Source organism: Aythya ferina, assembly GCF_964211825.1.
Source record: "Aythya ferina genome assembly, chromosome: W".
Taxonomy (NCBI): Eukaryota; Metazoa; Chordata; class Aves; order Anseriformes; family Anatidae; genus Aythya; species Aythya ferina.
Window position 1 is genome coordinate 9,016,672 of NC_140313.1, and position 26,408 is coordinate 9,043,079.

Here is a 26,408-nt window from a genome sequence, read left to right on the forward strand (position 1 = left end):
TAGATCTTGAAACTGTCAATTGCTTAATGTATGTGAAGCAATTATATACTGATATTTTAACTTGTTTTCAGCTGTACTAGGTGAAGTTATTTGTGGTTGTAGAGCCTGTTTTTTCACCTTTCAGATTCATAAGGTAAAATGCTCACATGAATAGGTATAGTTCTTTCTCTTTTGCTGTAAACAGTTGTGTATGCATGGAGGATACATGTACTTTCATTCTAATCATTTTTTGTTTTCATTGGTTTTCTTACTGTGTGTTAGCTGCTGAACAGGGAGGAAAACCAACCATTTTCTGTTGCATATTCACTTATCAAGGGGAGAAAGGCTGACATGGTTAGGGCTAATAAAGTGTTTTTTAGGTTACTGGGCAGAACTTTGTTTCTCAATAGTCTTAATTCATTTTAGTCCATTTACAGAACTTGCTGGTAAAACTATTTGTTTTTAAATGGAATCAAATTTTAAAAAATCTCATGTTATGACTTTTATTTTGTTCTTAAAAATGGTTAGTAATATAAGATTAAATAATAATTAAAGATAAACTATAAGTTGTTGGGTTTCACCTACTGCAATGAAAAGACTTGCTCTGGCTTAAAGTACAAAGGAAATAATTTGACAGTAGTTTGGAAATTTAATTGTTATGAGAGATCACCAGGTGGAAGGAAAGAAGGGACCACTAATTCTAAAACTGGGAAGAAGCATATTTCCTCTAACAGAATTGATACACCAGTGTCTAGGAGCTGGTCAAAATCTGGATTGCTCCAAAATTAAGGATGAAAAATGGTATCCTATTTCAAAGTTATTGCAGCATGCTAGGGTGGATGCTATAGCAGGTAGGAAATACTTCTAGCTTCTAAGGAAGGCATTGTAGAATCCTTTGGTATGGGGAGAAAACAAAAATAGAGCTGTGAGTCTGTCCATGGTTCTGGTTATGCTGGAAGATACTTTGTATTTATTTATTTTTTTCTGTTTGCAATTGCTTTCAAATGCCCAAGATGAGATGTTAAGACTTGCATTTCTCATTATAGATGTATGTTTTAAACTATTCAGAGTGATGATCGGAGGGCTGGAACACCACCTCTCCTATAAAGACAGGCTGAGAGAGTTGGGGTTGTTCAGCCTGGAGAAGAGAAGGCTCTAGGGAGACCTTATAGCAGTCTGAGTACTTAAAGGGGACCTACAAGGAAGTGTGAGAGGGATGCTTTATTAGGGAGTATAGTGACAGGACAAAGGGGTAACAGCTTTAAACTAAAAGAGTGGAGATTTAGGTTAGATGTGAGGAAGACATTCATTTCTCTTTGGGTGGTGAGGCACTGGAACAGGTTGCCCAGAGAGGTTGTGGATGCCCCATCCCTGGAAGTGTTCAAGGCCAGGTTGGATGGGGCTTTGAGCAACCTGGTCTAGTGGGAGGTATACCTCCCTATGGCAGGGGGGTTGGAACTGAATGATCCCTAACGTTCCTTGCACCCCAAACCATTCTCTGATTCTATGATCTTGCCACAGTGCAGCAGCCCAGATGGGTTTCACAGAATCACAGAATGGTTGATGTTGAAAGGGATGTTTGATTTTCCCAGAGACTAGTGCATGAAATGGGATGTGATATACCCATTCAATGTAGTGTTCTTTGGCCCAGATGTCTATGAGGTTGTTTAGGAAATGAGTCCCGTTGTCTGATTCAGTTCTTTCTGGGGTGTTATGTCACCATAAGATTTGCTTTTCAAGGTCTGGGATAGTGTTTTGGGTGGTGGTATAGGATATATTTACAGCCATATGATGATTGTTTCCGCCATTGTATGTAGTGCTTGTTGTTGCGGGTTTTTGGGAGTGTGATGTAATCAATCTGCCAGGCCTTCTCCCTGTATTTATATTTCAGCTATCGTCTACCATACCATAGAGACTTTAACCGCTTGGCTTGCTTGACTGCAGCGCACGTTTAGCATGCATGGATAATCTGTGCAATACTGTCCACAGTCAAGTCTACCCCTTGATCACAAGCCCATCAATATTTTCCATCTCTTCCTTGATGCCCTGAGGTGTTGGTCCACTGAACTATAAATAATTCACCCTTATGTTGCCAGCCCAGATCCACCTGAGCTACTTAGAATCAAAGAACAGGTTGGGTTGGAAGGGGCCTTAAAGATCATCTAGGTCCAACCCCCCTGCCATGGGCAGGGATGCCACCCACTAGACCAAGTTGCCCAGGGCCTTGTCCAACTTAGTCTTGAATACCTCCAGGGATGGGGCATCCACAACCTCTCTGGGCAACCCGTTCTGGTGCCTCACCACCCTCTGAGTGAAAAACTTTCTCCTAATATCTAACCTGAATCTCCCCTGTTAGTTTAAAACCATTCCCCCTTGTCCTATCATTGTCTGCCTGAGAAAGAATTTGCTTTCCATCTTTTTTTTTTTTTTTTTTTATAAGCCCTCTTCTAGTACTGAAAAGCTGCAGTGAGGACTCCCTGGAGCTTTCTCTTCTTTAGGCTGAACATCCTCAGCTCTCTATCTCTGTATAGGAGAGAAGGATTATAGGTCAGGATTATAGGGAAGGCAGGGACAGGGGACATTATAGTGAATGCCCCCTGTCCCTGCTCTCCCTGTAATCCTGACCCTTAAACTGTCAGCTCCTCAGCCATCCCCAGGCAGAGCTCCATGCACTCCAGCTGCTTGTTGACATAAAGGACAATGCCCCTCCTAATCTCCCCTGTCTGTCCTTCCCAGAGAGCCTGTATACTTCCATACTAACAGTCCAGTCATGGGAGCTGTCCCATCGTGTCTCTGTAATGCCAACGAGGTCATAGTCCTGCAGGCGTGCGTAGTCTCTAACTCCTCCCGTTTATTCCCCATGCTACCTGTATTAGCATATGTGGTGATTTTACTACAACATCGCTTATTGGCTCGGATCTGGAAAACAATGGGGCCCTTCCCAAACATGGGGCAGCTTCTAGATCTTTCTCACAGAAACCACCCCTACGGCTCCCTGCTACCAAAACCTTGCCACGTAAACCCACTACATTCCACCCCTCGCCTCTGTTAAAAGCATATTTAAGATTACTCATAATATACTCTTACTTTACAATTATCACAACAACCTTCACAAAATTCACTTAAATCAAAACAAAAAAGAATTCACCACACCAAAATAAACATAACATCATCACAGCACCGACAAGGTGGACATTTTACATACACACCACCCCTCGTCCCTTCACCACACTAACATCTCACAGTTACTGCTTTCTTAAATTCTTCACAACTTATACATTCCTAACAATCATCCTGCACATATTTTTGCCCGTTACTTCTACTATCATCCTTATCTCAAATTCCTTGAGCCCCACGTTGGGCGCCAAAAAGGACTGTGGTGGTTTTACTCAGGTGGGCAGCCGAGCTCCACCACAACCGCTCTCTCACTCCCCCTCTCCTCAAAGAGGAAGGGGGAGAAAATACAACACAGAGAACTCGAGGTTTGAGATGAGAAAAGTTTAATTAAAGGGAAAGGGAATGGGGAGGAAAAAAAAAAGAAACAAAAGAAACAATGAGTCCGTGCGGAAGCACAGAGAGAGGGGAAAAAAATTATTCTCTACTTCCCATCAACGAGCAGTGTTTGGCCATGTCCTGGGAAGCAGGGCCTCAAAACGCGTAGTGGTTGTTCAGGAGGAACAGCCCCCTCCCCCACGAGAGCCCCCATTTTATTGCTGAGTGTGACATCAGGTGTTATGGAATATCCCTTTGGTTGGTTTAGGTCAGCTGCCCTGGCAATGTCCCCTCCCCATCGCTTGCACACCCCCAGCCTGCTGGCTCTTGGGGGCTTGGAAGGAGTCCTGATGCTGTGCCAGTACTATGCAGCAATAGACACAACGCTGCAGTGATATCAGTGCTGTTCCAGCTACGAGTGCAGAGCACAGCACTGTGTGGGCTGCTGCAGGGAAAAGGTGACTCCAGCTCAGACAGACCCTGTTTATTCCCCATGCTACCTGTGTTAGCATAGAGTTTGGCCTTCCTTTGTGCTGTTTATCAGGTGCTCTCCTGATGACCCATGACCCTTCTCCAGGCTCTGGGCATCTATCACTGACACTGGCATCAAGCTGGGAGGAGCAGGATGGATTGAGGTTCCCCTCCTCCAGCAACTCTTGTTTAAAGCCCTCCTCACCAGCTCAGCAAGCCTATGACCAAAGATGCTCTTCCCCTTCTCTGATAGGTGGACCCCATCAGCTCCCAGCAGACCAGCTTTTCCGTAGAGAGTCCCATGGTCTAAATAGATGAACCCCTGTCTGTGACACCAGTCCTGCATCCATCTGTTGATTTGCCAGATTCAACTGGCCCTTTCAATCCCCTTCCCTTTGACCAGGAGGTCTGATGAAAAAACTACCTGTGCTCCTGAGTCCTTTACTGCTGCTCCCAGGGCTCTGTAATCCCTCTTGACGCGCCTCAGATTGCTCCTGGTTGCATCACTGGTGCCTATATGAAAGAGCAGCAGTGGATAATAGTCCTTAGGCCGTACAAGGCTTGGCAATCTCTTGGTAACATCGCTGACACGAGCCCCTGGTAAGCAGCAGACTTCTCTCAAGAGTGGATCATGTCAGCAGATGGGTGCCTCTGTACCTCTCAGAAGAGAGTCTCCTACTACTATCACCCGTTACCTTTTCTTATTTGGACTAGTTGTTACGCAGGGAGCAGACCGGGCTGCCTTACTCAGCTCCACCCTCCCTGCAATGGGTCTTTCCTTTTCAGTCTGCAGAGGGGTGAAGAGGTTCTGTAAAGGCACCTAAGACTTTGGGGGAAGACTCTTCCTCCTGCTGGTCCTTTTTGTTGACAGCTGCTATTCTCCACTGTGGTGGTTTTACTGTGCTGGGCAGCTAAACCCCACAACCACTCTCTCACTCTCCCTCCTTTAGATGAGGAGGGGGAGAAGTAAAGCAAAGAACAACTCACGGGTTGAGATAAGGATAATTTAATTAAAGGGAAATAATAATTAAATAAAGATTATTATGAACTAAACAATTTAACTAAGGGGAAATAAAAAGGGAAAGGGGAAAAGGGAGGGGAAAAGCGAAAAATAAAAAGAAGGGAGGAAAACAAACAAATAAAATAAATGAAGGCTATATGGAAGTGCAGAGGAAAGAAATTACTCTCTACTTCCCACAAATGAGCGATGATTGACCACGTCCTTGAAGCAAGGCCTCAACGCACGTAGCCGGTGTTCGAGAGGAGGACCAACGTTTTCCCAACGAGAGCCCACCCCTCCCCTCTTCTTCCTGTTTCCACCTTTTATTGCTGAGTGTGACATCACATGGTATGGAATATCCCTTTGATTGGTTTAGGTCAGCTGCCCTAGTGATGTTTCTCTCCTCACTTTTTGCCCACCCCCTAGGAGGGTTAGAGAAAGGCCCGATGCTGTGCCACTGCTGCTCAGCAGTAGACACAACACTGCTGTGATAACACTGCTGTTCCAGCTACAAGTACAGAGTACGGCACTGTATGGGCTGCTGCCGGGAAAGTTAACATTCTAGCCAGACCCAGTACAACCTCCACCCCTTATTCCATAACATTTGTGTCACACTCAGATCCCCATATTTTAGCATACAAGCATTCTCATCATTATTCCTTGTCCTTTAACAGGACAAGGATTTAACAGGACAGGATTAATAGGCAGATGTATCTTTTCATTCCATAGGTTTTTCTTGGAAAATGTTCATAAGAACTGTTGATGATTAGGTCTTCATCTGCCAAAGTGGCCACTCAAGGCAGGCGGAGTTGGATGTCTGGACACCAGCACCAGCTTAGCTCAAGTCCTTGTTGCACTGCCCGGCTCGTTGCAAAGTTGACCTGTCGTTGATCCTACAGCATCTTCCTACAACATACAACTTAGATTACAGATTAGTTTTCTCCCAATGTCAAATCTCCTTGAGGCACACACTTGATATCCCCATTCTTTTGCATGACCCAGCAGGTATACCCTGGTCCTTGGGCAAAGACAATCCCACTAGTGGGTTTGCCTTTTCCCGAGGCAGGAGCAACCCACACTGCCTTCCCCATCCAGCTTCCTACGTGCACTACGGGAACTTTAGCTCCTTTCACAGTGTGTAGGGGTTTTGTTTCGGCAGGACCAGCACGGCTGTCAGACCCCCTATTGTTAACTAGCCAAGTGGCTTCTGGTAGATTTATATCCCAATGTTTCCATGTCCCAGCACCCAATGCTCATAGCATAGTTTTTAACAGTCCATTGTACCTCTCAACCTTCCCAGAGGCTTGTGGGTGATAAGGGATGTGATACACCCACTCAGTGCCATGTCTCTTGGCCCAGGAAGTGACCAAATTGTTTCAGAACTGACTCCCATTGTCAGATTCAATTCTCTCTGGTGTACCATGACGCCGCAATACTTGTCTTTCCAGGCCCAAGACAGTGTTTCGGGCCGTGGCATGGTTTACTGGATATGTTTCCAGCCACCCAGTAGTTGCTTCTACCATGGTAAATATGTAACATGTGCCTTGGCGTGGGAGTGGTCCAATGTAGTCAATCTGCCAAGCCTCACCATATTGAAACCCTAGCCACCTCCCCCTATTCCAGGGAGACTTTACCCTCATGGCTCGTTTGATTGCAGCACAGGTCTCACGCTCATGGGTAACCTGTGTGATGGCCTCAATGGTTAGGTCCACCCCTCGATCACGAGCCCATCTGTATGTGGCATCCCTCCCCAGATGTCCTGATGCTTCATGGGTCCATCAAGCTACAAACAGCTCACCCTTACGTCCCCAGTCCAGGTCCACCTGAGCTACTTCAATTTTCGAAGCTCGATCTACTTCTTCATTGTTCTAATGTTCTTCGGTGGCACGATTCTTGTGCTCACAGTGGCATGTGAGCATCTCCATGATGTATTTTTACAGCCAGATTTTCTACCCAGGCAGCAATATCTTGCCACAGGGTAGCAGCCCAGATAGGCTTACCTCTGCGCTGCCAGTTGCTCTCTTTCCATTGTCGCAGCCACCCCCACAGAGCATTTGCCACCATCCAATCAGTGTAGAGATACAGTACTGGCCATTTTTCTCTTTCAGCAATTTCTAGGGCCAGTTGTATAACTTTCACTTCTGAATACTGACTCAACTCACCTTCCCCTTCCATGGCCTCCACAACTTGTCGTATGGGACTACACACAGCAGCTTTCCATGTCCGATGGCTCCCTACCACACGGCAGGATCCGTCAGTAAACAACGCATACTGCTTTCTGTCTTCTGGCAACTCATTGTATGGTGGTGCCTCTTCAGCACGGGTTACCTCTTCTGTTGGCACTCCGAAATCTCTGCCTTCCGGCCAGTCCATAATCTCTTCCAGGATTCCTGGGCGATTGGGTTTTCCCATTTGAGCCCGCTGTGTAATTAACGCTATCCACTTACTCCATGTAGCATCAGTTGCATGGTGTGTAGTGGGAATTTTCTCTTTGAACATCCAATGTAACACAGGTAGCCGCGGTGCCAAGAGGAGCTGTGCTTCTGTACCCACAACTTCTGAAGCAGCTCGAACACCCTCATATGCCGTGAGTATTTCTTTTTCAGTTGGGGTGTAATTGGCTTCTGATCCTCGATAGCCCCGACTCCAGAAGCCCAGAGGTCGACCTCGAGTTTCTTCTGGGGTTTTCTGCCAAAGGCTCCAGGTGAGGCTATGCTCCCCAGCTGCAGTGTACAGTATGTTACAGTATGTTTTGCACAGCTGGTCCAGTACGGACAGGCCCAAGGGCTATTGCACGAGCTATTTCTTGTTTGATTTGTTCAAATGCGTGTTGTTGCTCAGGGCCCCACTCAAAATAGTTTCTCTTTCGAGTCACTTCATATAGAGGACTCACAAGCTGACTATAGCCTGGCACATGCATTCTCCAGAATCCCACGAGGCCTAGGAAAGCTTGTGTTTCTTTTTAGCTAGTTGGCGGAGATACTGCTGTTATTTTATTGATCACATCCATTGGAATGTGGCAACGTCCATCCTGCCATTTTACCCCCAAGAACTGGATTTCCTGTGCAGGCCCCTTGAACTTACTCTGTTTAATGGCAAAACCAGCTTTCAGGAGAATTTGGATTACTTTCTTCCCTTTCTCAAAAACTTCTTCTGCTGTGTTGCCCCACACGAGGATGTCGTCAATGTACTGAAGGTGCTCAGGAGCTCCCCCTTGCTCCAGTGCAGACTGGATCAGTTCATGGCAAATGGTAGGGCTGTGTTTCCACCCCTGGGGCAGCCGATTCCAGGTGTATTGGATGCCCCTCCAAGTGAAAGCAAACTGCGGCCTGCATGCTGCTGCCAAAGGGATGGAGAAAAATGCATTAGCAATATCAACTGTGGCATACCACTTGGCTGCCTTTGACTCTAGTTCATACTGGAGTTCTAGCATGTCCGGCACTGCAGCACTCAGCGGTGGCGTGACTTCATTCAGGCCCCGATAGTCCACTGTTAGCCTCCACTCGCCATTAGACTTTTGTACTGGCCATATAGGACTATTAAAGGGTGAGCGAGTCTTGCTGATTACTCCTTGACTCTCCAGTCGGTGAACCAACTCATGGATGGGAATCAGGGAGTCTCGGTTGATGCGATATTGCCGTCGGTGCACCGTTGTAGTAGCAATTGGTACCTGTTGTTCTTCAACCTTCAGCAATCCTACAACAGAAGGGTCTTCTGAAAGGCCAGGCAGGGTAGACAGCTGCCTAATCTTCTTTGTGCTCAAAGCAGCTATGCCAAAAGCCCACCGATATCCTTTTGGATCCTTGAAGTACCCTCTCTTGAGGTAGTCTATGCCAAGGATGCACGGAGCCTCTGGGCCAGTCACAATGGGATGCTTTTGCCACTCATTCCCAGTTAGACTCACTTCAGCTTCCAGTACAGATAGCTGTTGGGATCTCCCTGTCACTCCAGAGATACAGGTGAGTTCTGTCCCTTGGTAGCCTGATGGCATTAAGGTACATTGTGCGCCAGTGTCCACTAGAGCTTTGTATTCTTGTGGTTCTGATGTGCCAGGCCATCGGATCCACACAGTCCATTAAATCCGGTTATCCCTCTCCTCTACCTGGCCAGAGGCAGGGCCCCTCTAGTCCTGGCTGGAGCGTCTGCCACTTAATTCTTGCAAATGAGAGGCAGAGGTCCCTTCATCATGGTCAAGAATAACATCAGCTCTTCTACTGCCTCTGGGTTACTGCCCAATAGAAACTGGAGCAGCATTTCTCTTAGGAGCCCCTCTTCTTGCTCCTGTATTTCCATTCAGTTCATGTACCAGAGCAGCTAGGGTTGAAGTAGGTACACCATCCCATTTCCTCATATCTTCCCCATGGTCACGCAGATAAAACCACAAGGTGCCACGTGGTGTGCATCTTGGGTACTCTCTCTCTTGAGCAGGAAAATGCTGATTCTTAGTGGCTGAAGTATCACTCCGTCTAAATGAGGGGGAATATACTTGTTCCACGAGCTGGTCCAGTCCTTTAGACAGTTTCTCCACAGCTGAGACACAGGACTGTAGCGGAGCAGAGAGATTGTCTTCGTATTTTTGAAGCTAGCAGGACAGATTATACACTGTTGGTCCCATCCCCTCATCCCAGTTAATTACTGCCAGCGTACTGGCATGTGCTGATGGTGCACTCCGCACAAATTTACGCCACATGGATGTTGCGCACTGGACTTCATCGGGGTCTTGAGGTGTCTGGGCATTGTCCAAATCACTATAAATCATCTCCCACACAGCTAATTCCCGCAGATGCAGGAGACCTTTATCCATAGTGGTCCACTTGCCTATGTGATATACAATATCTTCCTTATGGGGATATCTTTCTTTGATAGCTGCCAGGAGTCGTCTCCAGAGGCTGAGGGCCTGTGCTCCTCTCCCGATTACTTTATCAATTACCATTTCTCTAGAGAGGGATTCCAGCTGCTTGGCTTCATTGCCTTCTAATTGTAGGCTATTGGCCCCAGCATCCCAGCATCGAAGCAGCCAGGTGAGGATGTGTTCACCTGGGTGTTGAGCATAATCCTTTCGTATTTTTCGCAACTCACTCAGGGATAAGGATCGAGTGGTTTCTGATTCCTTTATGATTTCCATCTCTTCTTCCTGCCGTTTTTGTGATGGCTCTGCTTTAGAGGTGCCTGCTATTTCCTCTTCTCCCTCCTTCTTAGGAGAGGCTTCTTCCCTTACTAAACAAGCTGACCTCCGTTTCCATTGTTTTGACTTGACTATGGGGGCGACTGATACCATAGTCGGTTGGTCCTCTGGGTCAGCCACAGCATGTGTTACTTGGTCATCAGATTCAGAGACTTCCTCCCTCTCTTCAAGGTGCTGGATGATGTTAAAGAGTGTTTGATAGAAGTAAGCCAGGACCCAGCACAATGCTGCAAGCTGTCATTCTCCGGCATTATCAGGGTCAGGACATACAACTCTGTCGTGGTTTAACCCGGCTGGCAGCTAAATACCACGCAGCCGTTCGCTCACCCTCCCCCCTCCCTCTCTGGGACGGGGGAGAGAAATGGAAAGTGAAGCCCGTGAGTTGAGATAAAGACAGTTTAATAAGACAGGAAAATAATAATAACAAAATAATAATAACAATAATAATAATAATGTTACAATGGTGATAATAGGAAAGTAATAATAATATGTACAAACAAGTGATGCACAATGCAATTGCTCACCACCCGCTGACTGATGCCCAGCCTAACCCCGAGCAGTCCGGCCCCCTCCCCCCGGCTAGCCACCCCTATATATTATTTAGCATGACGTCAGATGGTATGGAATACCCCTTTGGCTAGTTTGGGTCACCTGTCCTGGGTCTGTCCCCTCCCAGCTCTTACTGCACCCCCAGCCTGCCTGTTGGCAGGACAGAGCAAAAAGCTGAGATGTCCTTGGCTTGGTATAAACACTGCTCTGCAACAATTAAAACATCGGGGTGTTATCAGCACTCTTCTCATCCTAAGCCAAAACACAGCATTCCACCAGCTACTAGGAAGAAAATTAATTCTGTTCTAACTGAAACCAGGACACCTATCCACCCCTTATTCCATACCATTTATGTCATGCTCAGGTTACACTCTTTTCCATGCATTCTAATTAGTCACCTAAAGTAGTCATAGTAGTGATAACATACAGTATTATATAGTAATTAACATGGTACAATTCAGTTCATGGGCTATTCTCACCCAGTATTAAATCTCCTTGAGGTACACACCGGACCTCTCCGTTCTTTTGCATCACCCACCAAGTGTATCCAGGTCCCTGAGTGAAAACAATTCCACGAATAGGTTTGCCTTTTCCTGAGGCAGGAGTAGCCCAGACTGTTTTACCCAGCATATTTCTTACATGCACTACAGGAACTTTATCCCCATCTACAGTACGTAACAAGTTTGATTGGGCAGGTCCAGCTCGGTTGGCAGATCCCCTAGTATTGACTAACCAGGTGGCCTTTGCCAAATGCGTATCCCAATTTTTGAATGTCCCAGCGCCCATTGCTTTCAATGTAGTCTTTAACAGTCCGTTGTATCGTTCAACTTTCCCGGAGGCTGGTGCATGATAGGGGATGTGATACACCCACTCAATACCATGTTCTTTGGCCCAAGTATCTATAAGGTTGTTTCGGAAATGAGTTCCATTGTCTGACTCTATTCTTTCTGGGGTGCCATGTCGCCATAGGACTTGCTTTTCAAGGCCCAGGATAGTGTTCCGGGCGGTGGCATGAGGCACAGGATATGTTTCCAGCCATCCGGTGGTTGCTTCCACCATTGTAAGTACGTGGCGCTTGCCATTGCAGGTTTGAGGGAGTGTGATGTAATCAATCTGCCAGGCCTCTCCATATTGATATTTCAGCCATCGTCCTCCATACCAAAGAGGCTTTGACCGTTTGGCTTGCTTGCTTGCAGCACATGTTTCACAGTCATGAATAACCTGTGCTATAGCGTCCATGGTCAGGTCCACCCCTCGATCACGAGCCCATCTGTATGTTGCATCTCTACCTTGATGGCCTGAGGTGTCATGGGCCCATCGGGCTATAAATAATTCACCTTTATGCTGCCAATCCAGGTCCACCTGAGCTACTTCAATCTTAGCAGCCTGATCCACCTGCTGGTTGTTTTGATGTTCTTCAGTAGCCCGATTCTTGGGCACATGAGCATCTACGTGACGTACTTTCACAGCCAGGTTCTCTACCCGAGCAGCAATGTCTTGCCACAAAGCAGCAGCCCAGATGGGTTTGCTCCTACGCTGCCAATTGTTTTGCTTCCATTGCTGTAACCATCCCCACAGGGCATTTGCTACCATCCATGAATCGGTGTAGAGATAGAGAACTGGCCATTTTTCTCATTCAGCAATGTCTAAAGCCAGCTGAATGGCTTTCACTTCTGCAAACTGACTCGATTCACCTTCTCCCTCAGCAGCTTCTGCAACTCGTCGTGTAGGGCTCCGTACAGCAGCCTTCCATCTCCGATGCTTCCCCACAATACGACAGGACCCATCAGTGAACAGGGCATATTTCTTTTCATTCTCTGGTAACTGGTTGCACAGTGGGGCTTCTTCAGCACGACCCACCTCCTCCTCGGATGATATCCCAAAGTATTTGCCTTCTGGCCAGTCCATAATCACTTCCAATATTCCTGGGCGACTGGGGTTTCCTATTCGAGCCCGCTGAGTAATCAGTGCAACCCACTTGCTCCACGTAGCATCAGTTGCATGATGCGTAGAAGGGACCCTTCCCTTGAACATCCAGCCTAGTACTGGCAATCGGGGTGCTAGGAGGAGCTGCGCTTCAGTACCGACCACCTCCGAAGCAGATCGAACTCCTTCATATGCTGCCAATATCTCCTTTTCAGTTGGAGTATAGCGGGCCTCAGATCCTCTGTATCCCCGACTCCAAAACCCCAGGGGCCGACCTCGAGTTTCCCCAGGTTCTTTCTGCCAGAGGCTCCAGGTGGGGCCGTTCTCCCCGGCTGCAGTATAGAGCACATTCTTTACATCTGGTCCTGTTCGAACTGGCCCAAGGGCTACTGCATGGACTATTTCCTGCTTGATTTGTTCAAAGGCTTGTCGTTGTTCAGGGCCCCATTCAAACTCATTCTTCTTACGGGTTACTTGGTAGAGCGGGTTTACAATCAGACTGTAATTTGGGATGTGCATTCTCCAAAACCCCACAACACCTAGGAAAGTCTGTGTTTCTTTTTTGTTAGTTGGTGGAGACATAGCTGTTATTTTGTTGATCACATCCATTGGGATTTGACGACGCCCATCTTGCCATTTTATTCCTAAAAACTGGATCTCTCGTGCAGGTCCTTTGACTTTATTTTGTTTTATGGCAAAACCGGCTTTCAGAAGGATTTGGACTATTTTCTTCCCTTTCTCAAAAACTTCCTCTGCTGTGTCACCCCACACAATAATGTCATCGATGTACTGCAGGTGTTCAGGAGCTTCCCCCTGCTCTAGCGCAGACTGGATCAGCCCATGGCAAATGGTAGGGCTGTGTTTCCACCCCTGGGGCAGCCGATTCCAAGTATATTGGACTCCCCTCCAAGTGAAGGCAAATTGTGGCCTGCACTCTGCTGCTAGAGGGATGGAGAAAAATGCATTAGCGATATCAATTGTGGCGTACCACTTGGCTGCCTTCGATTCAAGTTCATACTGAAGTTCCAGCATGTCCGGCACTGCAGCACTCAGTGGTGGCGTGACTTCGTTCAGGCCACGATAGTCCACTGTTAGTCTCCACTCGCCATTAGACTTTCGCACTGGCCATATGGGACTATTGAAAGGTGAATGAGTCTTGCTGATCACTCCTTGGTTCTCCAATTGACGAATTAGCTTATGGATGGGAATCAGGGAGTCTCGGTTGGTGCGATATTTCCGCCGGTGCACAGTTGTGGTAGCGATTGGCACTTGCTGTTCTTTGACCCTCAGCAACCCCACAACAGAGGGGTCCTCTGAGAGACCAGGCAAGGTAGATAATTGTTTAATGCCCTCTGTCTCTAAGGCAGCTATACCAAAAGCCCACCGGAACCCTTTTGGGTCCTTGAAATATCCTCTTCTAAGATAGTCTATGCCAAGGATACATGGAGCATCCGGGCCAGTCACAATGCGGTGCTTTTCCCACTCATTCCCAGTCAGACTCACTTCAGCCTCCAATACAGTCAACTGCTGAGATCCGCCTGTCACTCCACAAATATAGATGGGCTCTGGTCCTTTATATCTCGATGGCATTATAGTACATTGTGCACCGGTGTCTACTAAAGCCTTATACTTCTGTGCGTCTGACGTGCCAGGCCATCGAATCCACACAGTCCAATAAACTCGATTGTCCCTTTCCTCCCCCTGGCTGGAGGCAGGACCCCCCTAATCCTGGTCAGAATCTTCTTCATTTCTGTGTTTGAAGGACTGTCTGCTGGAAGTTGGAGCAGCAAACTTTTCAGAGAATCCCTTTTTCCTGATTGTTTTCTTTTGCAACTCACGTACCCGTGCCTCTAGGGTCGCAGTAGATTTTCCATCCCATTTTCTCATGTCCTCTCCATGGTCTCGTAAGTAAAACCACAGGGTGGCACGGGGTGAGTACCCACCATATCGTCTTCCTTGTGTGGATGAACGCCTACCCCTGATAGCTGAGACACTGCTTTGTACAGGTGCGGAGGAGAATAATCTCTCTTCAAGTTGGTGAACCTTTTCAGAAAGTTTCTCCCAAGTGTTCTCTTTTGGTCGGTGGACACTGGTTTGTTCAGGTGGGGAGGATGATAGATTCTCTTCAAGTTGGTGAACCTTTTCAGAAAGTTTCTCCACAGCCGAGATGCAGGCCTGTAAGGAAGAAGAGAGACTTTCTTCGTACTGCCGAAGTTGTTTAGCCGCTTCATCCACTGTGGGTTCCTCATCCTCTTTCCAGGCCATTATTGCCAATGAGCTGGCATATGATGATGGTGCACTCCGTACAAACTTCCGCCACATGGGTCGTGTACACCTGACTTCATCTGGATCTTTGGATGTTTGTCTGAGGTCTGGATCCTCATAAATCACTTCCCGTACGGCTAATTCCCTCAGGTACTGGATTCCCTTCTCCATAGTGGTCCACTTGCCTGGTAGACATAAAAGTTCTTCCTTGAAGGGATACCTTTCCCTCACAGCTGAGAGGAGACGCCTCCAGAGGCTGTGAGATTGTGCTCCATCTGCAATTGCTTTGTCAATGCCTGCGTCTCTAGCAAGGGATCCCAGTCGCTTGGCTTCCCTGCCGTCTAATTCCACACAATTGGCTCCAGAGTCCCAGCATCGGAGCAGCCAGGTGACAAGCTGCTCACCTATACAGCGACCAAAATCTTTTCGCACATCTCGTAACTCACGCTCGTTTAGGCTTCGGGTAGTTACTGTTGATTTTTCGGCATCCTCATCTTCCTCCTCCCGAATCCTTGATGGCCCAGCGTCGTCGTCGTCTCCGTTGTCTCTATACCTAGATTTGGCAGAAGACTCTCTGCGTTCTAAACGACCTGAATCTCTATACCATTTTTTCACCTTCTCTACAGGGGCAGCTTGCACTGCTACTGCTCGTTTCTCTGACCTTGTTACAGGGTCTGCCACAGAGGTTGGAATACTCTCTGCAGGGTCGACTTGCACTGCTACTGCTCGTTTCTCTGACCCCGTTACAGGGTCTGCCACAGGGGTTGGAATACCCTCTGCAGGGTCAACTTGCACTGCTACAGCTCTTTTCTCTGACCCAGCCACAGGAGCTGGAGCGGCTGCAGGAGCTGGAGCAGCTGCAGGAACCGGAGCTGGAGTGGCTGCAGGAACTGGAGTTGGAGCAGTTTGCGGAGCTGGGACTGGAGTAGCAGCAGGAGCTGGGACTGGAGCGGCTGCAGGAGCTGGGACTGGAGCAGCTGCAGGAGCTGGGACTGGAGCATCTGCAGGAACTGGGACTGGAGTAGCTGCAGGAGCTGGAACAGGAGCATCTGCAGGAACTGGGACTGGAGCATCTGCAGGAGCTGGGACTGGAGTGGCTGCAGGAGCTGGAACTGGAGTGGCTGCAGGAGCTGGAACTGGAGCATCTGCAGGAACTGGGACTGGAGTGGCTGCAGGAGCTGGGATTGGAGCGGCTGCAGAGTCCACCGTAGGGGTCACAGTGGCCGTTGGATCTGTCACAGGGCTTGGAGTGGCCGCAGGGTCTGTCACTAAGTATATAGCAGTATCAATGGCAGCTCGATAGGCATGAGCCAGGCCCCAGCATGTTACAATGATTTGTGTTACTTTGGAACTGCCAGAATCATGACACCTTTTTCTCAAGCATTCTGCCAGTTTTTGAGGATTTTGCAGTTGTTCAGGGGTGAATTTCCAAAACACTGGGGGTGCCAACTGCTCTAGATGCCTGCCCATATCCTCCCATACTCCCTGCCACCCACAACTATACTGCCTCAGGACAGATCTCCGGATGAGCTTCCTAAGTAGTTGTTTAACTTTAAGCAGAACCTGAAGTGCATTCAGGAGGCAGAACAACAGGACTATGCTGGTCTGAGTATCCCAAGGATATTCAATATCTTGGAGAGCTATTGTAGCAAGCTCGGAGGGTAAGAGGGTGGTGAAGGAGGAAGGCATAGTGATCCAGGAGGATACAGGGGTGGTGAAGGAGAAAGGGAGAGTAATCAAGTAAGAAAAAATATCTTCCCCTTTCCCCTCCACAGATTGACTCCCTAATGGAAAAAAACAATAGGTATAATTGCTAATAGTTTCCAAGATACAGTTTCCAAAATACAGAGTCGACGATGTTACTGAGTACAAATACCAAGTTAGAGTCATGACCAGATATCTCATCGTCTCATAAGCCATTGCTACAACACTCAGTACCATAATGATCTGAAACCAGGGCCCGGAGAGGATAAACAACATGACAGAGAGCAAATACGGAAAATAACGTACTATAATACTCAATTTGGAAAACAGGTGCAGCAGAGTTGAGATTAAAGCAATCAGCATTATGACAAGTGACTATTAAGCAGGTCTAATACTTATACCAATTTTAGTTTAACACACTGTGGTCAGATCTGCCGTTATCTCAACCTTTCGAGCCCCACGTTGGGCGCCAAAAAGACTGTCGTGGTTTAACCCGGCCGGCAGCTAAATACCATGCAGCCATTCGCTCACCCTCCCCCCTCCCTCTCTGGGACGGGGGAGAGAAATGGAAAGTGAAGCTTGTGAGTTGAGATAAAGACAGTTTAATAAGACAGGAAAATAATAATAACAAAATAATAATAACAATAATAATAATAATGTTACAATGGTGATAATAGGAAAGTAATAATAATATGTACAAACAAGTGATGCACAATGCAATTGCTCACCACCCGCTGACCAATGCCCAGCCTAACCCCGAGCAGTCCGGCCCCCTCCCCCCGGCTAGCCACCCTTATATATTGTTTAGCATGTCGTCAGATGGTATGGAATACCCCTTTGGCTAGTTTGGGTCACCTGTCCTGGGTCTGTCCCCTCCCAGCTCTTACTGCACCCCCAGCCTGCCTGTTGGCAGGGCAGAGCGAAAGGCTGAGATGTCCTTGGCTTGGTATAAGCACTGCTCTGCAACAATTAAAACATCAGGGTGTTATCAGCACTCTTCTCATCCTAAGCCAAAACACAGCATTCCACCAGCTACTAGGAAGAAAATTAATTCTGTTCTAACTGAAACCAGGACAAACTCTCAAACATTCTACCAGGGTTTTAGGATTTTACACTTGTTCAGGGGTAAAGTTCAAAACTATTGGAGGAGACACCCGTGACAGGTACCTGCCAACATCATCCCACACACCTTGCCACCTTCCACAAGACTGTTTCGAGACAGATTCCCAGGTAAGCTTTCTAAACAATCGACTAATCTTAGAAAGAAGAGGAAACCCATTATTCAGAATTAGAAATAGCAATATATGGGTTATACATGGATGTTCAAAATACTCCCAAGCTTTTGTAATTAGCCCACTATGAAAGAAGGAAGAGGTACCATTCCTGATATTATTCATAAACTGACATCCAGATGAGGAAAGGAAGGCAGTGTAGTTCTGAATATTCTCTAAAAGATAGTTTCCCTAGACCCAAATGATAACAGTGCAGAGCCTGAATTCCAGAGTAAACTCAAGGTCAGTGCTTGACAGCACAGCGAATTAAAAAAAGTGAACACAGATTGTAGCACTTTGTCAGATCGGATATATAGGAGAAAGGAGAATATGACATGGATTGCATGACATATGATCAAAGCTATTATTAACAGGACAATGGACATGGTTACTAGCAAGCAAGTGTGTTAGTTGTATGCGTTTAATCAATTCTATTGTTATCTCAACCCTTCGAGCCCCACGTTGGGCGCCAAAAAGGACTGTGGTGGTTTTACCATGCTGGGCAGCTAAACCCCACAACCGCTCTCTCACTCTCCCTCCTTTAGATGAGGAGGGGGAGAAGTAAAGCAAAGAACAACTCACGGGTTGAGATAAGGTTAATTTAATTAAAGGAAAATAATAATAATTAAATAAAGATTATTATGAACTAAACAATTTAACTAAGGGGAAATAAAAAGGGAAAGGGGAAAAGGGAGGGGAAAAGCGAAAAATAAAAAGAAGGGAGGAAAACAAACAAAATAAATGAAGGCTATATGGAAGTGCAGAGGAAAGAAATTACTCTCTACTTCCCACAAATGAGCGATGATTGACCATGTCCTTGAAGCAAGGCCTCAACGCACGTAGCCGGTGTTCGAGAGGAGGACCAACGTTTTCCCAACGAGAGCCCACCCCTCCCCTCTTCTTCCTGTTTCCACCTTTTATTGCTGAGTGTGACATCACATGGTATGGAATATCCCTTTGATTGGTTTAGGTCAGCTGCCCTAGTGATGTTTCTCTCCTCACTTTTTGCCCACCCCCTAGGAGGGTTAGAGAAAGGCCCGATGCTGTGCCACTGCTGCTCAGCAGTAGACACAACACTGCTGTGATAACACTGCTGTTCCAGCTACAAGTACAGAGTACGGCACTGTATGGGCTGCTGCCGGGAAAGTTAACATTCCAGCCAGACCCAGTACATCCACTGTTATTGATCCCCCTCCCTTCTGTGAGCCTCAGTGAGGGAGTTTTGGGCTGTTTGGCCCAAAACAGTACCGGTCTCATGACAGACCCCTGAGGGACACCATTTGTCAATGCATCCACATGGATATAGAGCCGTTGTAAGATTTTAAACCAAAAAGGATACTGGGCTGGGAGGGCTGAGGGATTCTGTGTTGTGGTTTAATCTGGCAGGCAGCTAAACACCATGCAGTTTTCTTTGTTCCTCCCCCAATGCGGGTTTGGGCAGAGAATGGGGGGGTGGAAAATGATGAAAAGGGTTGAGAAAAGACAGTTTAATAGCACAGAAGAGGAAGAAGAAAAAAAAAAGAATATATGAAGGTAGTGATGCAGAACACCACCAGCTGAGCCATGCCTAGTCTGCCAAGGAACAGAGGCTGCCTCATCACCTCCCCCAGTTTTATTGTTCAGCATGATGTCTTATTGTACGGAATATTCCCTTGGCCAGTTTGGGTCAGCTGTCCTGGTTCTTTCCACTCCCAATTTCTTAGGTGAGGTGCCCAGTCTCCTCATTGGCAGGGTGATATGAGAAGCTTAAAAGTTCTTGAAGTAGTATAAGCACTGTTCTGCAACAACTAAAACATGACATTATTGTCATCGTGAATCCACAACACAGCACCATACTAGCTACTAGGAAGAAAATGAAATCTATCCCAACTGAAACCAGGATAGTATCCACCCCTTATTCTCTATCATTTGCATTATGCTTGGGTCCTACGCTTTCGACTACATCCCAATTAATTATCGTCTGCTTTTCCCGTCTTTTGATATATGTATACAGATATAATTCCCTTAGACTATGGGCCATACCTATAGAATGTCCAGTGAGTTTGTTTACTCCCTGACTTTGGGCTCCATCTATCATCATGGTTCTTCAGGGTAGGTGAGATGGGTTGTGGTGTTGGATTGCTGCATGCTGAAGCCAGCTCTAGTTACGTCATCACTGCACTTTTCTGGTTCTGTAAAAATTAATTTTAAGTTAATCTGGGTGACTCGTACTGTAATACCATTGATATAGCAGATCGAATCATAGAATCATTAGGGTTGTAAAAGACCTCCAAGCTTATCTGGTCCAACCATCCCACTACCACCAATATCACCCACTAAATCATGACCTTAAGCACCATGCCCAATCTTTCCTTAAACGCCCCCAGGGGCTCCACCACCTCCCTGGGTAACCCATTCCAATGCCTGACTACTCTTTCTGAGAAAAAATGTCTACTAATTTCCAACCTAAACCTCCCCTGGTGCAACTTGAGGTCGTTCCTTCTTGTCCTATCACTAGTTATCTGCAAGAAGAGACTGACCCCCCAGCTTCCCCACAACTTCCTTTCTGGTAGTTGTAGAAAAAAGCAATAAGGTCTACCCTGAGCCTTCTCTTCAGACTAAAGAAACCCAGGTCCCTCAGCTGCTCCTCATAGGACTTGTGTTCCAGACCCTTCACCAGCTTTGTAGCCCTTCTCTGGATACATTCCAGGGCCTCGATGTCCTGGTGTTCTGGGCACGCTGCTGGCTCATGTTCAGGCGAACATCGACCAACGCCCTCAGATCCTTTTCCTCTGCACAGCTTTTGAGCTACTCTGCCCCAAGCCTATAGTGTTGCATGGGGTTGTTGTGGCCAAAGTGCAGGACCTGGCAATTAGCCATGTTGAACCTCATCTCATTGGCCTCTGCCCATCGATTCAACCTGTCCAGGTCCCTCTGCAGGGCCTTCCACCCTCCCACAGATCGACGCCTCCCCCCAACTTGGTGTCATGTGACAACTTAGTGAGGGTGCACTCAGTTCCATTGTACCAATCATCAATGAAGATATTAAAGATGATGGGCCCCAATACCGACCCCTGGGGAACACCACTCATGACTGGTCGCCAGCTGGGTTTCACTCTATTCACCGCCACTAGTCTCTGGTCCTCGTCGTCCAGCCAATTTTTAACCCAGCAAAGAGTGTACCTGCCCAAGCCATGGGCTGCCAGCTTTTCCAGGAGAATACTGTGGAAGACCGTGTCAACGGCTTTGCTCAAGTCTAAGTAGACTACGTGAACAGCCTTTCCCTCATCCACCATGCGGGTCACCCAGTCATAGAAGGAGATGAGGTTGGTCAGGCAGGACTTCCTTTTTGTGAACCTATGCTGACTGGACCTCATCCCCTGATTGTCCTGCACATGCTGTGTGATTGCATTCAAAATGACCTGTCCCATCACCTTTCCTGGCCCTGAGGTCATGATGACAGACCTGTAGTTCCCCAGGTCTTCCTTACGACCCTTCTTATAGATAGGCATCACATTAGCAAGTCTACAGTCATCCAGAACCTCTCTGGATGACCATGACTGCTGATAGATGATGTAAAGCAGCTCGGCAATCACATCCACCAACTCCCTCAGCACCCTCGGTTGGATAACAAGGTTGAACAATTGAAGTGCAATGTGCTATACGTGGGTTGGGGCAATCCCAGACATGAGAACAGACTGGGAAAAGAATTCATTGAGAGCAGCCCTGCAGAGAAGAACTTGGGGGTTCTGGTGGATGAAAAGCTGGACATGAGCCAGCAGTGAGCTCTTGCAGCCTAGAAGGCCAACTGCATCCTGGGCTGAATCAAAAGAGGAGTGGCCAGCAGGTCAAGGGAGGTGATTGTCCCCCTCTACTCTGTCCTTGAGAAGACCCACTTGGAGTACTGCATCCAGGTCTGGAGCCCCCAGCACAAGAAGGATGTGGATCTGTTAGAACGGGTCCAGAGGAGGGTCACAAAGATGATCAAGGGGCTGGAGCACCTCTCCTATGAAGAAAGGCTGAGAGAGCTGGGGCTGTTCAGCCTAAAGAAGAGAAGGCTCCAGGATGACCTCATTGCAACATTTCAGTAATTAAAGGTGGCTTATAGAAAAAGATGGAGAGAGACTTTACTCAGGCAGAAAATGACAGGACAAGGGGGAATAACTTTAAACTAAAAGAGGGGAGATTTTGATTAGAGGTTAGGAGAAAATTCTTCACTCAGAGGGTGGTGAGGCACTGGAATAGGTTGCCCAGGGAAGTTTATGCCCCATCCTTGGAAGTGTTCAAGGCCAGGTTGGATGGGGCTTTGAGTAACTTGGTCTAGTGTGTGGCATCCCTGGCCATGGTCAGGGGGTTGGACCTCGATGATCTTTGAGGTTCCTTCCAACCCAAGCCATTCTATGATTCTATGAAATTCTTATGACCGTGAATGTCTAAAATGTTAGTTTTAGAAATTTAGAAATATCTTCTAAATATCACTAAATCTTTTGAAAACCTTCAAATTAAATACTTGCTTAAACTAGAAACGCCAGAAACTCTCATTTTATTTTCTTTTTGTCTCTATTGCTCTTTATTCCTAGTAATGTTTCTCTACATTGCTCTAATACTCCTAGGAGTTAGTGTATGTGATTCACAGAAGAATTAGCAAAGCGTCAAAGTGTTAGTAAATGAGATTTTCAGCATACCTCAGCTCGTACCATACCATAAAGCATATCCTTGTATATTCATTCCTTTGGTAAGGCATGAACACCTTTTCCCACAGCTGGGTCAGTAGTTAGGGGCATTCCTCTGTTTTTGACCCTTTTGTCAAAATTGACAGCAGGTTCCAAAGCTGCTGTTTTTTGTTGTTGTTGTTGTTGTTTTTTTTTTTTTTTTTTTTTTTTTTTTTTTTGTTGCAGGAAGAACGGCCGAAAACACGACAGACACCAGTATGGTCAGATCATGCTCTCTCTTTATTACCCGAATAGCCTGACTTTTATAGTAAATTTAACAGGGGCGGATAGTGTCTCACACAAGATTATTGGTCAAAAGCACTCAGACAAACAACTGCAAGAAAACAACCCTCTTGTGATTAGCAGTCACGTAGATCTCGTCCTTGAAGCCAGCTGCTGGCAACAATTTTTTTTTTTTAAATTCCTCAATCAGGCGATGTGGGAACATTGTCATGGGAACTTCTCGTAGTTGCCCTGGTAGCTTGGTTTACTCAGCTGAAGCAAGTCATGGCCTCCTTGCTGTTTCAAAAATCCCTCAACAGTTTTTGTTCTTTAAAAAAGTGAAAGGGAGAAGGCCACCACTGACTGACAAATTACAAAGAATATGTTTACAGCAATCGGATTTCTTAAGGAAACTAGGCTAAAAGGATGAACTGACCTAGCCTGTCGTTTTAGCTATGTGCAGCATTGAAATTAATGGATTAATTAGGAGAAATGTTTGCAGTCCAGAAACATTAGTCTGAAATAGTTGATCTGTAATTCTTCAACTTTTTAGGTGATAACAAATGTCTGTAACTTAATTCTTGGAAAAGACTTTAAAACATCCTTGCATCTCTCTCTAATCTAGACGAATGTGATGATTAAACGATTTAGATTCCTGAAACTGTGTTGCAAATCACTGATGATATCTTGTAGATCTTCTATAAACTAATTACTTAACATATCTGTAAGAGAAGTAATTCTGCTATGTGGGTGTGAAGCTTTTGTTGTTGTTGAGAAAAAACAAACAAACAAACAAAAACAAACAAAAAAACCCCTTCCATTTGTTAGAACAAATGGAAGTAGGTGGCTTCTGCTTTACCTCTGGTCAAGGTAATTCAGTTTCTTCTACTTTTAGGTGGGGTTTCTAAAGTAGTAGTCATTCTTCCCTGTACTAAGGTAAGTGATTTTTAAGAACTTTTTTTCTTTGTGTGTCTGTGGATGACTTTGATCTGATATGGAACTTGCACTTTGAATGTGAGGAAAAGTATCAGCCTTAATATTTGGCTGTCTTCTTGCATACCTGCCCTCTGATTGCAGAATGTGTCCAGAATAACAATACAAAGGGACTTCTTATGGAGCATGAACAAACAAATATCTTAAATTCAGTATCTGTCTTAACTGAGTCTCAAATCAGGCTATGCTTTGTTTTGTTTTTCAGAGTAACATAATTGAAAGTGCTTCTCCTATATTTGAGGAAGAACAAATTGCTGTTTGGATGGTGGATTAATAAGTAGTTGTCGTATTACAAGAGTAAGAAGATATTTGGGGATTTGGGAAGAACTGGATTTTCACCCTAGTTCAGCAGCTTTGCTGCTCACTTAAACACAGATGAATGAAGACCCCATTTGGAAAATCACCAGGTCAGCGGTCCAGAGCTGATGCAGGTGAGGTGTTATGGAATTTGTTTTCATTGTTTGTTGATTGGTTTTTAGTAGGTAAAATATATTCTTAATATATAAGAAAATCTATAAAATAATGGCTTTATGAAGCTGTTACTGTTTCCTTATGTTTTTTTTTTTTCTTTTTTTTTTTTTTCTGCTTGTTTTTAAAGATAAGACTTATACTTTTATTATAGAAACTGTGGAATTGAAAGGATATACACAAATTTTAATTAAGCTGTACAGACTTACATATAAGAAATTGTACTGGTTTTGGCTGGGATAGAGTTTATTTTCTTCATAGTAGCTCATATGATGTTATATTTTGTAGTTGTGACCAAAATGGTGTTGATAACGTATAAGTGTTTAAGCTATTGCTTAACAACACTTATGCAGCATCAAGGCCTTTTCTGCTTCTCATGCTGCCCTGTCAGCAAAGAAGGCTGGGGTTGCACAAGAAGTTGGGAGGGCACACAGCCAGGACAGCTGACCCAAACTTACCAAAGAGTTATTCCATACCATCTCATGTCATGCTCAGCAATAAAATCTGTGGGAAAGAAGGAGGAAGGGGGGGATGTTCAGAGTTGTGGTGTTTGTCTTCCGAGAAACTGTTACGCATGATGAAGCCCTGCTTTCCTGGAAATGGCTAAACATCTACCTGCCAAAGGGAAACAGTGAATTAATTCCTTATTTTGCTTTGCTTGCAAGTGCAGCTTTTGCTGTACCTGTCTATCTCAACTCACGAGTTTTCTCTTTTGATTTACCTTTGTGAATCTCTTCCCCATCCCACTATGTGTGTGTGTGGGGGAGTGAGCAAGTAGCTGTGGTGCTTAGCTCACTACCAGGGTTAATCTACAACTGAAATGCTTGTTAGTAGTTTATAATATCAAAGGCTTAGTATAACTGGAAGTTAATTAAAATTCTACAAAGGAGCTTGTGATATGACTAGAGTAACATTTTGCTCATCCTAGAAGTGCTTGAAAATAAACAGTAATGTATTCACCGTACATATTCACCACTGGAGGCCAGTAACTAGCAGAGTACCCCAGGGGTCAATACTGGGTCCAGTCCTGTTCAACGTCTTCATTAATGATCAGGATGATGGGGCAGAGTATATCCTCATCAAGTTTGCTGATGACACAGAACAAAGGGGAGTGCCTGATATGGCAGAGGGTTGTGCTGTCATCCAGACTGACCTTGACAAGATGGAGAAATGGGCTGACGGGAACCTCATGCAGTTGAACAAGGGGGAATGCAAAGTCCTGCACCTGGGGAGGAACAACCAGTACGTGCGGGGGGAGGGGTGTGTTACCCAGCTGGAAAACAGCCTGGCGGAAAAGGACCTGGGTGTCCTAGTGGACACCAAGTTGAACATGAGACAGCAACATGTCTGTCCTGGTTTCAGTTAGAACAGAGTTAATTTTCTTCCTAGCAGCTGGTAGAATGCTATGTTTTGGCTTAGGATGAGAAGAGTGCTGATAACACCCCGATGTTTTAATTGTTGCAGAGCAGTGCTTATACTAAGCCAAGGACATCTCAGCGTCTTGCTCTGTCCTGCCAACAGGCAGGCTGGGGGTGCAGTAAGAGCTGGGAGGGGACAGACCCAGGACAGGTGACCCAAACTAGCCAAAGGGGTATTCCATACCATCTGACGTCATGCTAAACAATATATAGGGGTGGCTAGCCGGGGGAGGGGGCCAGACTGCTCGGGGTTAGGCTGGGCATCGGTCAGCGGGTGGTGAGCAATTGCATTGTGCATCACTTGTTTTGTACACATTATTAGTAGTAGTACTATTATCATCATTGTATTATTATTATTATTATTGTTATTATTGTTATTATTATTTTCCTGTCTTATTAAACTGTCTTTATCTCAACTCACAAGCTTCACTTTCCATTTCTCTCCCCTGTCCCAGAAAGGGAGGGGAGAGGGTGAGCAAATGGCTGCGTGGTGTTTAGCTGCCGGCGGGGCTAAACCACAACAGTCTTTTTGGCGCCCAACGTGGGGCACGAAAGGTTGAGATAACGGCAGATCTGACCAGAGTGTGTTAAACTAAAATTGGTATAAGTATTAGACCTGCTTAATAGTTACTTGTCATAATGCTGATTGCTTTAATCTCAACTCTGCTGCGCCTGTTTTCCAAATTGAGTATTATAGCACATTATTTTCCGTATTTGCTCTCTGTCATGTTGTTTATCCTCTCCGGACCCTGGTTTCAGACCATTATGGTACTG

At 46.0% G+C, this 26,408-nt stretch overlaps 1 protein-coding gene across 2 annotated transcripts in view; it reads left to right on the top strand.

Moving 5' to 3' along the window:
• Window positions 1-26,408, top strand: part of LOC311426332 (spindlin-Z) — an 85,461-nt gene that overhangs the window by 16,530 nt on the left and 42,523 nt on the right. Inside the window, exons 2-3 of one of the 2 annotated variants that reach the window (XM_084502778.1) lie at window positions 23,651-23,691; window positions 23,954-24,179. In XM_084502778.1, the coding sequence (XP_084358904.1) occupies window positions 24,128-24,179 (52 nt within the window). In that variant the 5' untranslated portion in view covers window positions 23,651-23,691; window positions 23,954-24,127. The remainder of the gene's footprint in view (window positions 1-23,650; window positions 23,692-23,953; window positions 24,180-26,408) is intronic. The other variant, XM_084502777.1, reaches the window with a different exon arrangement.